This window comes from Thalassophryne amazonica, chromosome 17 (genome assembly GCF_902500255.1).
Source record: "Thalassophryne amazonica chromosome 17, fThaAma1.1, whole genome shotgun sequence".
In the NCBI taxonomy this organism is placed as follows: Eukaryota; Metazoa; Chordata; class Actinopteri; order Batrachoidiformes; family Batrachoididae; genus Thalassophryne; species Thalassophryne amazonica.
The window spans coordinates 32389521-32406405 of NC_047119.1; the positions used below are offsets into that span (position 1 = coordinate 32389521).

Sequence of the window (16885 nt, forward strand, 5' to 3'; positions counted from 1 at the left end):
GGCCCAAAATCCCTGGCGGCACCCTTGCTAAGATCTATCATGAAAATCATTGTGCCAAATCTGGTGCTTGTACCGCCAAATACACAATTTCCCCATTATCTGCTACATAAGTAAACCTGTTCCTGGGTAGATTTACCCTCCAGGATATATTGCTATGACAACCAATCCATCAAATCTTTGGAGGAACTGAGGAATCCAGGATCACACAAAAATGTCAACAAATCTGTTTAATCAATTTGATTTGGTAATGCACGTACAATTAATTAATCGCCCTGAGAGGTATTTCACTAAAGCCAAATTAAGAAATTCAGGATGGGAAAAGCTGCCCACGCCAGGCTGCGGTAGATCCGAGTCATCCACGGACATGTTGCCTACGTCACACCCAGAAAGTGAAGCGTAAAAAAATATCAACGCCGCAAAGAAGTAGCTTATTTTAATGAATCCGAGTAACGGCTAAATTCTCAGCTCATAAAGTCTCGTCTATGTAAATTTTGAGGCCTTTGTGTAAATTTATAGCTCTCTATGTAACAGCTATAATTAGCCACTAGATGTCACCAACGTGCACCCCACCAACAGTCTCCTTCTTAAGAACATCTTGCTCCGCCCCTCTCGTCAAAATGTAGTGAGACGTTGTGAGTGTGAGACCGATGCACCATCTGCGACCGAGAGACGGCCGCACCCTGTCCTGCTTACGTCTGGAGGCAGAAATTTGTCCCCTGCAGGGTGGATTTCGTCGCCTTTTTAGTGCACAGAGTAGCATATTTAACCGCGAGTCGAGTGGAAATGGTGCTGCAGAAGATTTTTCGTGCGGTCATCATGGGTCCTCCCGGGTCGGGGAAAGGCACGGTGTCAGCACGCATTGTTAAAACTTTCGGACTGAAACACATTTCTAGTGGGGATATTTTGAGAGTCAACGTCAGCGCCAAAACCGGTAAGAACGAGCTGTCCCAAATTTCAGCGGAAAACACAAAGCGTTGGGTTAAGGTGTGTTTAAAAAAACATCTATATACACAAAAGGCCTAGTTCTCTCAAATATTGTTCACAAATCTAAATCTGTTAATGAGCACTTATCCTTTGCCGAGATAATCCGTCCCACCTCAGGTGTGGCATATCCAGATGCTGATTAGACAGCATGATTGTTGCACAGGTGTGCCTTAGGCTGGCCTCAATAAAAGGCCACTCTGAAATGTTTAGACAGATTTGTCAAAACATTTGAGATAAATAGGTCTTTTGTGTATATAGAAATTTTAGATCTTTGAGTTCAGCTCATGAAAAATGGGAGCAAAAACAAAATCGCTGTTTATATTTTTGTTCAGTGTATATTTGACATTTGCTACCTGGAGATAAATACGTGATAGGGAAGAGAGTCTATTCCACCAATTAGGAGTTAGACCCATGTCATCGAAGTGAAGTCTCTATTAAACTATATCACTAATGAATTTGAAATTTCCACTCATTTTTTGCTACCCATATGGCTGTATGAACAGTCAAAAACAAAGTTAATCAAAGGGTTAGTGTAATGTTTTAGGCTAGCATTTAGGCTAGCGTTTGGGTTTATCCCATGACATGTATGAAACCTTCAGACTATGAGCCATCGACTGTGAGACACTGGTCTGAGTGCTAGCGCATAGGACTTCGGAGACCCTAGGTTTGAATCCCAGTCATGCTACTCATTTTTGTTTTTCTACTTAAACTATAAAATTTATATAAGAGTGTCATCTTAACTACAAATAATTACTAATATTTTTAGAACCAAAGGAAGTATTTAAGATGGTCACTTCAAAAAGTAATTTGGCTCTATGTACAAATAGAAAACAAATAAAGCTGTGTAGCCTCATAATCTCGTGACGTAGATGGCCAATCAGAAGTGCTACATATGAATAGTACTGTGTATTATCAGTATGGCTATGTATGGACAATCACTGCCTAAGTTAATACCCAACAAGCTTGTAGTAGCATTTTCTGACAGGGTAGTAACCAATCAATTCCTGCTACCATTAGCAGAGCCATGAGTCGGGTGCCGCATTCCATACTGAGCCAAGCAGCAGTAGTTGCATATCAGAAATATTCCTGAACTGTACCTGGACCATATCGGAGTTGTGCTGTTGTGCTAATCTGCCAGACGTGTGCAAAGCTGTGGTCTGGAAGTGGAAGTATTGTTCAAATTTCCAAACCTTTTATGTATTTCACAAAAAAAAAAATCCATAAGAGATACCCTTTAAGGTAATAGAATTTGCAAGGTTGCAAGGCAACTGAATCATCAGGTGTAGAGACTTGTTCTGACTATGGAGGCTCGCAACGGCTTTAAAGAACTGGTGGTCAGATTCAGGAATACAAAAACAAAAAAAAGATATTGCTCAGGATCGCAGACTGTGCGCAACACCACAATTTGATCCGAGCCATATGCCAGGACTTCATGACGTAAAGGGGCTACGCCATGTAACACTAGTGGTATTTGCTACACAGTATCCCTCCCAGTCACTGTCTTATGTTGTTGACCTGAACTGTTTGAGATGATCAAATATCGCCTTCCTCTTCATGTTACTCTGCGTGCAAATACTGCACGCACACAGTGGCTCCTTGCAGTATTTGGCTAGGTGCAGTGCAGTATAGCCTGTCACTTCTGCTACCATTTAATTGTTCGTCTAGTAATACATTTTGTTACACTGTCATTTAAATTTATCCACCACTATACAAAAGAACATAACTCGGGTTGCAGGGGCATTGCTTTCTCACAAGACAGCAAAGATTAATAAGACAGCAAGAACTGGCAGAACCGTCACTATCAAATCATGCTGCCACCTTGTGCGAGCAGAAAAATGTGATTACGGTAGCAAATAATGACAGAACAATGGGATTCCATGATTTTGGTGAGCAGACCAGAATGCGATGGGAGTGTCAAGTCCTTCCTTTCTTTTATTGATTGCTTTTGTGCAAAAATGCAAGACTTGTGGCCAAATGGCAATTTGGTCACTGGGATGCGACCAACACGCTTCCAGTTTCACAGAAAGTTGATGAAAACTGTAATCATTCTGCCCCAGCAAAGGAAAGTTTAAAAACTTTGACTGAAACTTCACACAGTTCGGTCTGTCCTACTATATTCTACTGTTTATTGTTACCTCCGCCAAGGAAGTTGTTTTCACCGGCGTTTGACTGTTAACAGGATAACTCAAAAAGTTTTGAACGCATTTGACCCAAATGTGGTGGAATGATGGGAAATATATCCAGGATCAATCGATTAAAATTTGGTGATGATCCTGATTAAACTGTGGAAAATATAGCATAATGTATTAGCTTGCCCTTTTGTAAATCCACACCCTTCGATATTGATATGTGGTGTGGCGGAGGTATTCGCTCTACCGAGTGCCCTTCTAGTTTTCAGATGCAGCCAGTTACAAAAACTATACATCTATAAAGTTCATATTCAGTATCGTGTGGATCATTATGCACAACAGGTAGAACAATTAATCAACTTAAATTAATCAACAACTACTTTGATAATTGATTATTCATTTTTCACCCATTTTTTGTACCATTTTATGGAGTTAATAACTAACCAAGAAAGTATTTGATTGATTATTTGGTCATGAAAATAATCAGTAGTTGCAGCCCTGATGACAGACGGGGTAACCTGTTTGGGGTGGGGCTGGGGGATGTAAAATAATTTCCAGTAACGTTTGTTATCTGGTCTACTCGGATAAGCATGCTTCTGTTATTCTGGTTTATCTTACAGTGATATTGACATGCAGCAGAGGTAGAACAGAAAGCAGTCCAGTACAATATCAGGGTATGTTGTCTGTGTCGCCAAGGTCAAAGCAGTTAACGGGATTATAGAGGGTGTTGGTGCGTGTTTAAACTGCAAACATTGACACTCAGCTGTAGACACTGGAAGGAGGCCCACTACCTCACAATATCACCTTGTATGACAAAGACGGGTGTAAAGATAATAATGGCTTTGCAGGTTCCTTCTTCAAAAGGAACCAGTACAGCCACACAACGCAATAGCTGTCTTCACGCTAGATCCTGTTGGATTTTCAAGCATGTTGTGTTTTTCCTCGTGGCTCGGTTCGACTGATTGGTTGCCAAGCAGCTCAGCTGAAGCAGTTGACCTCTGAAACTGTTCTTAATGACTTTACCAGCATGGGGCTCTCACCAGTTCCTGGATTGTTCAGAGGTGACCTTCCACTGCTACAGCCTACGGTGTCTATAAAAAGTAGCCACCTCCTTCTAGTTTCACATTTTATTGCGTCATAAAGGAGGTGGGGGGGCGGTGACTCTAACCTAAAAGTGAATGCAAAATAAATATATAATATATATGTGTGTGTGTGTGTGTGTGTGTGTGTATGTATTTGCACGCACACACTCACCGGCCACTTCATTAAATACACCTGTTCAATTGCTTGTCAACACAAATAGCTGATCAGCCAATCACATGGCAACAAATCAATGCATTTAGGCATCTAGACGTGGTGAAGACAACTTGCTGAAGTTCAAACCGAGCATCAGAATGGGGAACAAAGGGAATTTAAGTGATTTTGAACGTGGCGTGGTTGTTAGTGCCAGGCGGGTTGGTCTGAGTATTTCAGAAACTGCTGATCTACTGGGTTTTTCACACAGAAGTATCTCTAGGATTTACAGAGGATGGTACAGTAAAAAGAAGATATTCAGTGAGCAGCAGTTGTGTGGACAAAAATGCCTGGTTGATGTCAGAGGAGAATGGGCAGACTGGTGAATTGGTGACTACATGGTGCCATCATATCAATATGGACCAACATGTTGTTGAGTCTGTGCCAGGAAGAATTAAGGCAGTTCTGAAGGCAAAAAAGGGTCCAGCCTGATACTAGCAGGGTGTACCTAATAAAGTGGCTGGTGAGTGTATATCATTACTTTCACAGCCAGTTGGTATCAGGCATGTCAAAGACTGGATTAAAGAACATTTTCAAACTCACTGAATATCACTTGGAGATATGCAAGATTTCCTGAAATTATTTCCAGGTTTGAAGTGCACCACTATTTGTACCAAAGATTATCCAACTCAGGATGTGATTGCCTGAAGGCGCTTTACACAACACAGTACCAAAAACAGAGAAAAAATTGAATAAAACATTAAAAACACAATAAAGACGAAACATAAAAGAGCACAAGAATAATAACACAATAAAACTAATGATAAAACAAGGAAAACAAATGGGTTTTCAGTCTTGATTTAAAAGTCTCCACATTATCTGACTGCTGTATATGTGCCGGGAGATCATTCCACAGAGCTTTTTATTCATTCCAGGAACACACAAAAGTCGTACACCCTGTAAGAGCAGGGCCCGAGCTGGTACGTAGGGCTTGACCAGGTCAGCCAGATAGGGAGGTGCAAGTCCATGAACAATTTTAAAAGCCAATAACAGAACCTTAAAATCTGATCTTGCAGCCACAAGAAGCCACTGAAGGGATTCCAAAATGGGCGTAATATCGTCAAACTTTCTGCCTTGTGTGTTTCCATGTGTTTGTGCCAGAGCTCGGCATGTTGTTGAAGTCCTGTTTAGACCAAGGACAGCTGGTGCCTGATGATGTCATGTCCCGTCTCATCCTGAGTGACCTGAAAGCAGTGGACCACACCAGCTGGCTGCTCGATGGTAAGAGTGCTGTCAGAAGTTCATTTACACAAACACATACAACTCAGATCATTATGGTTGAAAGTGGCACTTATCGGATCTGCATTGTGATATATATGTTGACAGTTTTTAAGCACCATGTTGAGTAGAATATTCTCAGAATGATCTGGGCCACATGCCTATGGAAATATGTCACATGGTTCTTGGATATTATCCAGTGCAACTATGGTGTAAATATGCAGACTGGAATTTTCTTATAATTCTGGCTCAACTTGAGTCCTCACTTGCACTTCCCTGGAAGCACTTGGCTGCAACAATTCCTGCAGTGCATTTTTATTAATATGTGCATGCGCAAAGTGCCCCTGTGCATTCTGGGAGTTTCTTGTCAAAATCATGCAGATGCATATGTCAGGTATGGGACACTTGAAATGAATTGTAAATATGTTTTCCAAAAAAGGTAGATATCTGCAGAAAATCTGAATTGGACATTAAGAAATCTAGTGTAGATGTCGTCTTACAAATATGCACTGAACATACATAGATTTTATTCTTTAGCCTGCATTGTATCCAGGTTTACATACTTATCAATTCAGGGTTTCTCCTTTTCGCAGCTTTATTCTGACTCCTTTTTGTGTCCTCCCAGGTTTCCCTCGCACAGTGGCACAGGCGGACGCTCTGGATGGGGCCTTCAATGTGGATACAGTCATCAACCTGGATGTACCTTTCCAGACCATCAGAGAGAGGCTGACCTCTCGATGGACCCACCTTCCCAGCGGTAGAGTTTATAACATTCACTTCAACCCACCAAAAGTTGCTGTAAGTACATCTTTTTTAAATTTTCTTCATTTCAGGAAGGGCTGAAACAAAAACAGTTCCTGCCACATGTTTTATCAAACGAATCACACCGAATCATGCTTCTGGTTCTACATTTATTTTCTGGTTTCCAAACGTTTGAGCATACTAATGAGAAAAGCATTATGACTGAGTCAGAACAGGAGTAGGAGGAGAGTGTGTGAGAAGAAGAGCAAAGATGGGAAGATAAAGCGAGCTCTGTGTTTGCTGTGATAAGGGGGTGAGAGGGCGTTTACAGTGCAGTTCCACACTAATAAATACACAGCTATGTAGCTCGGTCCAGAGAGGCTTCTCAAAAGGAGAAGAATGTGAGGATTACAAAACAAGTGGACCTTTGAGGGTTTGAAAGAACTGTAAATGTTGCACATGTGTTAGGTAGTGTTCGTGCAGATCATCTGTTCCGGTATCGTTATTCACATTATATGTGTGTGAGGTGCATGTACACGAGTGTGGGATGCTTGATGATTTGGCATGTAGGAGGTCACGGTGAGTGTAGTGCAAGCATGGGGCACATGTAGGCGAGCAGAAGGTGCAACTTACAAATCTGAGATTGTATGGCCTGTAGGGTTGGGCGATGGAAAGTAATACTATATACCAGGGTATTTAAAAATTGCAACCGTATCCCTTTAAATACAGCCGTTTAAAAATAACAAGCACAAATATCACCCCGAGAAGTTGGAGATGGGCAGACTATAATACTGTGTACTAGGGTGTAATTTGGGGAAGGTTTAAAGGTATCAAACACTAGTTACTGTTCAACCCGAATGGCTGCACATCATCAGACAGTTATGGTCTGAAATCTGTTTCCTTTTTAATTCCTGCAAACAGATCATTTTAAAAAATAATTTCTCATGATACTGGCAGTGAGTGTATTGACTGAAAATGTATTCAGTGTACTGAATTTTACTACAGCCTCTTTTCATCTGAGCGATTAATTGTATCAAGCTGTCTGTGTCAGCGATTTTCTGCACAAAGTTGCTCCAGTCATAAAACACCACCTGGAGGACAAAAGCATGCACGGTTAATCATTGACTTCAGTTTATTCTTTGCAGACCTGCTTGAGAAGAGTATGATTATAGTTTGATCAAGATTTCGTAATATGTGATTGTGTGAGTACAAACTGTCAATAATTAATGAACAAGATAACACCTGCTACATGACAAGACGCCACAAGTAGAGTTTTGGGAGAGTCTTGATTTTGGTGTAAAATTATTGCCAGCATACAAAACCATTTATGTTCTACCAGTGTGTGTGTGTGTGTGTGTGTGTGTGTGTGTGTGTGTGTGTGTGTGTGTGTGTGTGTGTGTGTGTGTGTGTGTGTGTGTGTGTGTGTGTGTGTGTGTGTGTGTGTGTGAGTGAGTGAGTGATATACTGGACAAACCCTGTGTGACCTCACCTATAGGTTTTCTATAGAGACCCGGAACAGCCCATATGAAGCCCGTCTCTGGGCGTTGCCATGTTGGCAGCGCTTTCAGGACAAACCCAAAATGGACAAAGAGGTGGAGCGTGGGTGACTTCATGTGTGATGAAAGAAGCCTGAACGTGCCCTTTTCTTTGAATCTGAACCAGCTAAGCTAACAGGCTAACCTTGGTTTGGATATTAATTAAATCATATTTTTGGGGGACTGTACAGCAGTTCTCATAATGGTTTGCTTTAGTGTGGGCATTAAAAGTTATGAAACTGTTATTTTGTCAGTAATCGTGCATTAAATGGACCTAACAGATGAAGCTACCGATAGCTGCTAAAGGTGCTAACCCTGTTATCGGACAACATAAAATAAGACGAATACGACAGCAGGAGTATTATAGCAGGGATGTCTTAGATGATCCGTTCGGACATTTCACCACATAACAAACCACATTAGTCTAGGTATTTGTAATAAAATGCTAAAATAAAAAAAATAAAAAAACTGACACAACTCTCCATAACAGCGAGCGGCCACGTCGGAAAGCCCCTAATTATGTATAATGTTATGGTTTAAAACGTCTTTCTAAGTTGTCATGAAAGGGAAAACTGTCTATAGAGCCTAAAACTTTTTTTTTTTTTTTGTGCTGGGCTGTAAACATACTTGTTTTTTCTCTAAAGTTGGGCATTTTAACATGGACTTTAATGGGAACCTGCTTTGCTTTTGTAGCCAGCTTCAGTCAAGGTAATGACTATATTTCTGCCAAACTCTTCCATTTGACATTATAAAATATTTTGCAAATAATTTTACTCTAAAATTATGACAGTATAGTCAGCGGTTTCTTAGTTGTCATGTAACATCCATTGACGTGCACAAACTGATGTACTGTACAGGTGTGAATAGTTATGTCCAAAACTTGATTCATCTGTAAGTGGGTTATATAGACATTTGTAGTATTTCTGGGGACATAAACATAGAATCGGTTATAGGAGGTAAAAGAAAAACCTTGCTGTTCCAAACAGGAGTAGATCATGGAAGTGTAGACCACTAAAAATGTCACCTTATTTGTGCCCATATCTTCAAGGTGGCAGTAATGATGTGATTAGGCATGTATTATGTAAGAGAAAGGTGAAAGATATATTTCTCTTATAATAGTACAGGCCTGGTGGGTCGCCAGGCCTGTACTATTATTGGGGAAAAATGCTGTGCGATCTTTCCCCGACTTGCCAAGCCTGTACCCCTATAGGGGTACATGCCACATACCAAAGAAGGAAGAGGAGATACATGAGCCAACAACTCTGTAAACTGCAGCAGACTTTCGAGCATGTTTGTGTCCCAGTAGTAACGTAGGAGACTGCACACACCAAGTCCAGGTCTCATTTAAAATCATTACATTGTTTGAACAAAGACATTCTAAAGTCTCAACTACTACTCTTTAGTTGGAACTTTCTTTAAGCAGTTATACGCTTGTGGTTCCATTTTCCAGTAAAATGCAATTGTGTTTAAATTCAGGGGACACAAAGCCTCCCATTTGAAGCTGAAATGATAAAAAATCATGGAGATTTATGAGGGTTTTGGTTTTTTTTTGTTTGTTTTCCTCCAGGGCTTAGATGACGAGACGGGCGAGCCTCTTGTGCAGAGGGATGACGATATGCCAGAGACGGTCTTACGCAGACTGAAGGCCTACGAAACTCAAACAGAGCCTGTCTTAGAGTATTACAGGTAAAATATTATGCATCCATAAAAAAGTTTCCTGTAACAACCTTCACTACTGATTTGCTACATTCCTTCTAATGCAGTCACTTTGTAGCTGTGCACACAGTTTGATCTGATTGGAGCAGCATAATTTATAACCTTATAAACATCAGACATATTTAACAACAGTTTAAATAACTGTTATTTAACAGCAGTTTCATCTTCTGATGTTTCTCAACACATTAATATCGCTTAAAGTCCCCATCTAATGTTTACACTGCTGAAAAAAAGTCTTTATAGAAGACCAACGAATAGTCATCATTACACCAGGTAAAGCCCCGGTCACGACCCACCGTGCGTTTTTTTTTCGCCGTACGTTTTCTGCGTGTGTGTGTGGGGGGGGGGGTCGCTTTTCTTTTTTATGAGCGGGACCAGAGCGGCAGGTGTTTTTTGCCATCGGCGATGCATGAGCATGTCCAGCCTGCAGCGGTCAGTTGTACGAGTGTTTACTTGCCTCGAAAAGTTACAGCTAGTTAACAGAGTGAAGCTGTGGAGTGTCTGTGTTGCTGATGTTTGGAAATAAAGTCCAAGTTCAAGTGAGAAGCTGCGTTGTGCATGCAAGTCTGTCGGCCTCCATAGTATGTGGTGAGTGCCGTAATCCGTACTGCCTACGTACGGATTTGGTTAATTCAATAGTACTTGAATGAAAATGTGCCGCTTTGAATCCGTACTGAGGTAGTACTCACAACGTGCGTCATCTGTACTGCTGGTGAATCCGCAGCCTGACCGCAGTGAAAGTTCTGCATGCACTAAAACCTCTACGGCGTGTCTGCGTGCTCCTAAATTCGTACTGAGGCAGTACTTACGACGTACGGATCTCCAAATTTAGCCCACGTTTTTACAAGTAGACTGCACGCACGTGCAAGTACGGCGGGTTGTGACCACAGCTTAAATATCTATAAACCTGTGGAACTCGTCCATGGGCTAAGCAGGTTTTCGGTACCACTTAAGGGGAAAAAAACACTTAGAATCCAGCCTCACGTGTATCATGGCCTACTCAAAAATGTATGATAGCCATCCCAGGGTGGTAGCTGTAGCCAGGTAGGGGTCAATGAAGAATTACACAGAGGTCAAACTTTAAAAATGCTCCAATCACGTTGAAAACTTTATCACATTACTTGTCTGATCATAATTCCAAAAAGGTATAGTTTGGACTATCTATGACGGAATGTTATTGGGTCAAAATAGCAAAAATAGTGACAAAGGTCAATTTCAGTTTGTATAGGAGTCAAATATTAAAGTTGCTCCAATTTCAGTAAAAAAATATGCAAATTATTGTTTGGGTTAATAGGGTTCTAAAAAGGAATAGTTTGCACCATCTCTCATGCTTAGTTATCATGTTAACAGGGTAACATATGTCACATGTCATAGAATTCAATGGATGTTGACCTTTACTTTGGAGACAAAGCGTTCAACACAGTCAAAACTATTCCATTTATTGATCCTTTTATTTCAATCAATAATTTGCATCATTTTTTTTTGCTGAAATTGGAGCAACTTTAACTTTACAACAAACTATACTTTTTTGGAATTATGATCAGACAAATAATGTGATATAGTTTTCAACATGATTGGAGCATTTTTAAAGTTTGACCCCTGTGTAATTCTTCATTGATCCCTACCTGGCTACAGCTACCACCCTGGGATGGCTGTCATACATTTTTGTGTAGTCCATGGTACACTGAGGCTGGATTCTAAGTGTTGTTTTTTTTCCCTTAAGTGGTACTGATTAGGTCAAAATTCATGACTGGCTCATGGACTAAACAGAAATCTATATAAACTACTCCATCTTAAATAAAAAACCTTTTAAAGGGGACATGTTGTGCAAAATAAATTATCTGTATTTAAATATTGCCAGGGTTTGATGTTAAATTCCTTGTAATATCATAGTTGTGTGCCTGTGCTTGCAGCAGCTCCCTTGACCCTAATCAAATATTCAGCCTGAAACAGCTCTTTATAGATGTTACTGACATAGGTCAAAGAACTCCTGCTTGCCCTTTAAGCCTGTCTGTGGGGGAGTCTGAGAACAGAGCAGCTGTCTCACGGCTCCTGCCAGCACCCCCTCCCTGTGACCGCACAGTGGGCAGCAGCAGCTTATCTTAAAGCAACAGCAACAGATTGTAGGGTTCTTCTTTTTTCTTTAAGGTTGCATCACCTGTTTATTTCATGTATTGTTGTTTATTGATACAAACTTTATTTTTAAAAGAAAAGTTCACTTTTTAAACAGTCTAGTCATTAAAATGTTGAAAGTCAAGCCTCTGGGTGTTTTGCTCATGTCTGCATTGTATAAAAGAAATAAATTTTGTACAGAGTTCTTTAGTTGCAGAAAACTAAATGAACTCAAACTGCATTTTCGATATGTCATCTCATATCCCAATAATGATGTACGAGTATGTCACAACATAGTACATTTTTGGTAAATTCAATAACTTAATAGTTTATATATAGTGGCCACATGGAAAGGAATATTTGTTTTATTTATTTTGTTCCATCATATGAATGAATTATGAATGGTACTTATTCATATCTGATTATTTTTCTTCTTTTATTTAAAACTTTTGGGCAAATGTATAAGAATGTAAAAATTTTAATGTATAAATTCTACCTGGTTCTGTCTCACCTTCACTTGATGTTTCTGTTGTGGTCAGACTGAAGACTTTCTCCTGATATACTTGCATCCTGCCCTCATTAAATATGCAGGCTGCGTCTCCCCGTGTTTGACATTGACTGACTTGTAAATGTGCATGCGTCTGATGCCGGCTTGTTGTCAGTTTGGTCTGTAGTTCCGTTTGAATACACAAAAAGGTTCTGTTTCAATTTGAACAGGTCTAAATCTGTCATGTAAATGGTGTATTTCGTGCTATGCACAGTCTGATAAATTAGGGCCCTGATCCAAAACTAACCCCCGGGGTAATGAAATCTGGACTGGATTGGCCAGTCGATAAAGGGCAGCGGTTCAAAATCCAGTGGAGTGTGTAATGTGCCACTTGTTAATGAGGCTGTTGTTGGCATGCAGTGGTCTGACACACCGTATCCTTTTACTAACGTACTGACAATTACAAGATGGGTTTTTAGCATTATGTCGTTTTCCATTTTGAGCGGTTTGTGGATCTTTGTCGCTGCGTAATCAGCTGCTCTGTTGACTTATTCATCCCTTCCTTGATACAATTTTGAATCTAGTGTGTCTTGCATTTCAAGCACTCATCAATGGGAAACAGAAGGTGGGGTGGCGGGGGGCATCACGTTTTCAGTCCTTCCATCCATTCGTTAATCTGTGAATTTTTCATTTCCGCACAATAACTGAAGAATGCCTTGTCTGATTGAGACCATTTCTTGGTGGCATATTGGGGGATACCAGAAGAAGGTTTCTTTCAAAAATGGCAGTTGCCCATTTTCCAATATGGCCACTGCGGACACTATCTTGACTTTTGTTTCTGTGCAATAACTAAAGAACACCATCTGATTGCAACCATTGCTTTCGAAAAAGTTGGTCATCCATCATCCATTGTAGCTACCATGGACGCCATCTTGATTTTCATTTCTGTGCAGTAAGAACACTTTGTCTAATTCAAACCATTTCTTAGTGGTGTATTGGGGGATGCTCCAGGAAATATCCTTTTGAAAATGGAGTTAATACGTCACATACCAATTGTAAAGCGACAATCTTCCACTATGCAAACAGTCCTTGTACCATCGTTACAGTTCTTTTTCTTTCGCTGTAGCAATAATTTCCACACTTCATTATCACCTTCACCATAAAACCATACACCATCTTAACATGTGAGCGGGGTTATATGGCACGCTTTGTGTCACTCTTGTTAATGTTTTATTAGGACTTACGTTCTAAGCAGGTTAACGTATCCATTAAGAGAACTGGTGACCTGTATACATTTCCTTTAAAGGTGTACAATATGACCCCTTTAAATTTCTAAGTTTAAATTCAGAATCTATAACAATTCATCCACAGTGCGGCTCCAGAAGGAAGCTGCATGAATTATAATTTCTTCATTGTTTGAAACAATGAGACAGGTGGAAGTACAGTATTACCAGCTACTGAAATAGTTTTTGTTTGTGGTTTTGCTGTTCATTGCAAACATACCTGATGGGCACCAACACATTTGTGTTTCTTTGTCTCTGCAGGAGTAAAGGTGTGCTTGAGACCTTCTCTGGGACAGAAACCAACAAAATCTGGCCTCGTGTTGAGCTTTTCCTTCACAAAAAACTCTGTTAAACCTGAACAAAGGCACATGGAGGCTTCAGATTTACCAGCGTGTCTCACTTTAAATACCTGGCTGGATGGGAATAATCTGAATGGTCCAGAACGTTCAAACTGAAGATCGGTTATGTGCCGTTTATATCAGTAAGCAGAAACACTCAGTATTGGCACGTCTGTTGCACAGTTTTTAAAAGGTTTCTGATGATCATGAAAATTCTTACAACATGTGCATGAAATCTTTTATTTTGAATTTCACTCAAATCATTTTGATTGTATGAGGTGTCATTATTAATTTAAAAACATTCTAATGAATGTTGCATATAAAGAACTGATTTTACACAGATTATAGACATTATTTTGACTTGTTGAAAGCAAACAAGCAGGAATATCAGTAGTGCTTCTCTGCAACTGAGGAGTTTCACAAAGCATTAGATTTGGTTGACCTGGATGCTCAGTGGGACATCTTGGAAGCAAATTGTTGGACATCAACAATACACAGGTACTGAGTGCCAGGTGGAGCAGGGGTTTCTGAATTCAGTCTTTTGTCAGGGATGTGTTCTGGGTCCTACACTGTTCAATGCTTACATGGACTGGGTGTTGACAAGCGCTGTGTAGACCAGCGGCTTAGGTGTATTTGTTGGCGGGGAAAAAACATGCTGACCTTGACTTGGATGATACCATGATTTCATCACTTGAGAAGCTGAGTGAGGAATCGGAATGTTTGGGTTTTGTTTCCTTGATCAAGATGTCCAGGCTTCCAAAGACTTCTTGGACTTGGCCATCAGTAGTGTATCTGTTGACAGTGAAACTGTCAGACTTGCAGAGATTCACGGCCCTCTGCCTTTGAGATCAGGAGACGCCTGGAAAGATTTTACAAGGTCATGCAGTTGGAGATAATATTTTTGTAGGAGAGTAAAGTTCCAAGATTTTAGGGAACTTGTGTTTTCTGTATGGCTGTGAGATGCGGACACTAACGAGAGACTGAAGGTGATGTAAGATGTCTTTTGGTACCAGGCCTCTTCAGAGGTTCCTTGGGTACCACTGGAATTACTTTGTGTCAAACAAGTGGTTACCTGGGGAGACTATGTGCACTGTGAAGTACATTGCCTACGACCAGTGGCCATATGGTGAGTTTGTCTCCGCATGATTCAGCATGCAGCCGTCACATTTCAGCTCAGACACATTTCACCTGGCTGCAGCAGATAGATGGTCACTTTCAAGAAGTGAAGATGGACTAGCTGTCTGCCTGTATGGCTGCCATCCACATCCATAGTGTGGTGGATGCAGTGATGTGCAGCACCTGTGCACACTCCCAAATGTAGACCAGGTTGTGAGTACATATAAAATGACCTGCCAATATGTAGACCAGGATTCAAGTCCTGCTCCTGGTACCTGCCTGTGTCCTGGGGCGATTCCATAGTGCAGTGATGTGCAGCAATCGTGGATATTCCCAAACCTTTGACAAAGAACGTACTCCACTACAATGTGATATTTATGCTTGATACTCCATGTATGTTGTAACACTTTTTGCTGTTACATCGGTGTTGATTGTGACCAACTGTGAGTTGTGGAGTTATGCATCAAGTTTACATTTTTTTGTTCCCCATTAAAAATCACTCCTTATGCTCTTTTGATGCCATCAACACTCCCAGCTGATGCATGTACGTACGCACAAGAGTGCTTTTACTATGTAAGGAATTTAAGCTAAAATTTCTCTATGCATGTACTGTATTTAGAAATTATATTTGGGGGGGAATAAAACACTTGGTCTTTAAGACCAGTGCAACAGATGTTTGCACTACTGCTATTTTATTATTCTGCAGCATTTGCTCTAAAAGGGAAATATACCACAAGCACAAAATTACTGTATGCCGTCTTCAGTAACTCAAGTGCCTTTTGCTGCTTTTTTGAGGATGGGGTGGGAACAGTCATTCCTCGATGAATTACGGAAATAAATGCGTTTTTATTAATTTTGATCCCTTAACTCTTTAAAAGAGACAGATGTATAGAGTGATTACATTGTAATGTTGGTTTTAACTTTAAAATGTTATGTGTAACACATTTAAGTTTCCCCAAAAAAAGTTTAAAGCCAGTCTCCAATTGCTGATTTTTGTCCCATTAGGGCATGAAAACTGGTGTAATCTGTGTTGTCATGTCATAGAACATTGTGATCAGTTGGAAAAGTTTCAAACATGGATTTGGTTCACATTATAATCTACAAAACATGAATAATCAAATGTAATTTATGCAGATGAAGGTAATATGCATCTTACTGTAATTTTATAGATGGCTTTGGTTTTTATTTCATTTGTGCATCTTAAAATGTGGATTTTGCTGCTCAGTTATTTTGATGCCATGTTACAGTTAAAAGCTGAAATTAAAATCAATTGCAAATTGCCTGTTTTGGAGCAGAGCAATTTCACTGACTGGGCAGTGGAGTGCAGCATTCAAAGACTCGCTGTTCGCTCACCTCTTTAAGTCACCTTGAAATGTAATTCCATAATCCCATCAAAGGCATGTCAAACTGTTCAGCAGTATAGTTTTCAGACACTGCACACAGTGCTGTTGTGAATATGCCCAGTAGCTCTCATAATTCTGCATTCAGTATTGATTGTTGGCATAATAATATGCAACACAACTTTAGAATATGTACTGAATCAGGGCTAACTTCTCTTATTTTTCCAAACTGGAGAGGTAATCGGGGCCACAAATCAACAATGGGAGACCGGCTTAAAGACTCGTCTCCAAAATGTTTGTTTCCATTTTGACTGAGTTGCCATAAATCTGTGAATGTACTCTTTGAATGAACTACAAATTTCTGATGCTGCCTACTTCAGTTTATTTTTCAGGTATTCTGATGACATTTACTATAAACTACAATGAATGGTACATTATTTTTTAGCTTCTGTGCTGTATTTAAGCATGGCTGCTGTTTACAGCTTTATTTGAACTCACTCGAATGTTGTGCAAAGAATTTGTGAAATAACATGCACAGCAAATTAAATTTGACAATGCAACACAGTCATAAACACGTACTTTAATGCATCATC

The 16885-nt window shown here is 40.1% G+C and overlaps 1 protein-coding gene across 1 annotated transcript; it reads left to right on the forward strand.

The window, feature by feature from the left end:
- Positions 1-633: 633 nt before the first annotated feature.
- On the forward strand, positions 634-16159 carry ak3 (adenylate kinase 3). The gene is made up of 5 exons (XM_034191607.1): positions 634-931; positions 5508-5627; positions 6250-6422; positions 9468-9586; positions 13760-16159. Exons 1-5 carry the CDS (start codon positions 784-786, stop codon positions 13848-13850), a joined length of 651 nt encoding a protein of 216 aa, XP_034047498.1. The 5' UTR covers positions 634-783; the 3' UTR covers positions 13851-16159.
- The last annotated feature ends 726 nt before the right edge of the window (positions 16160-16885 follow it).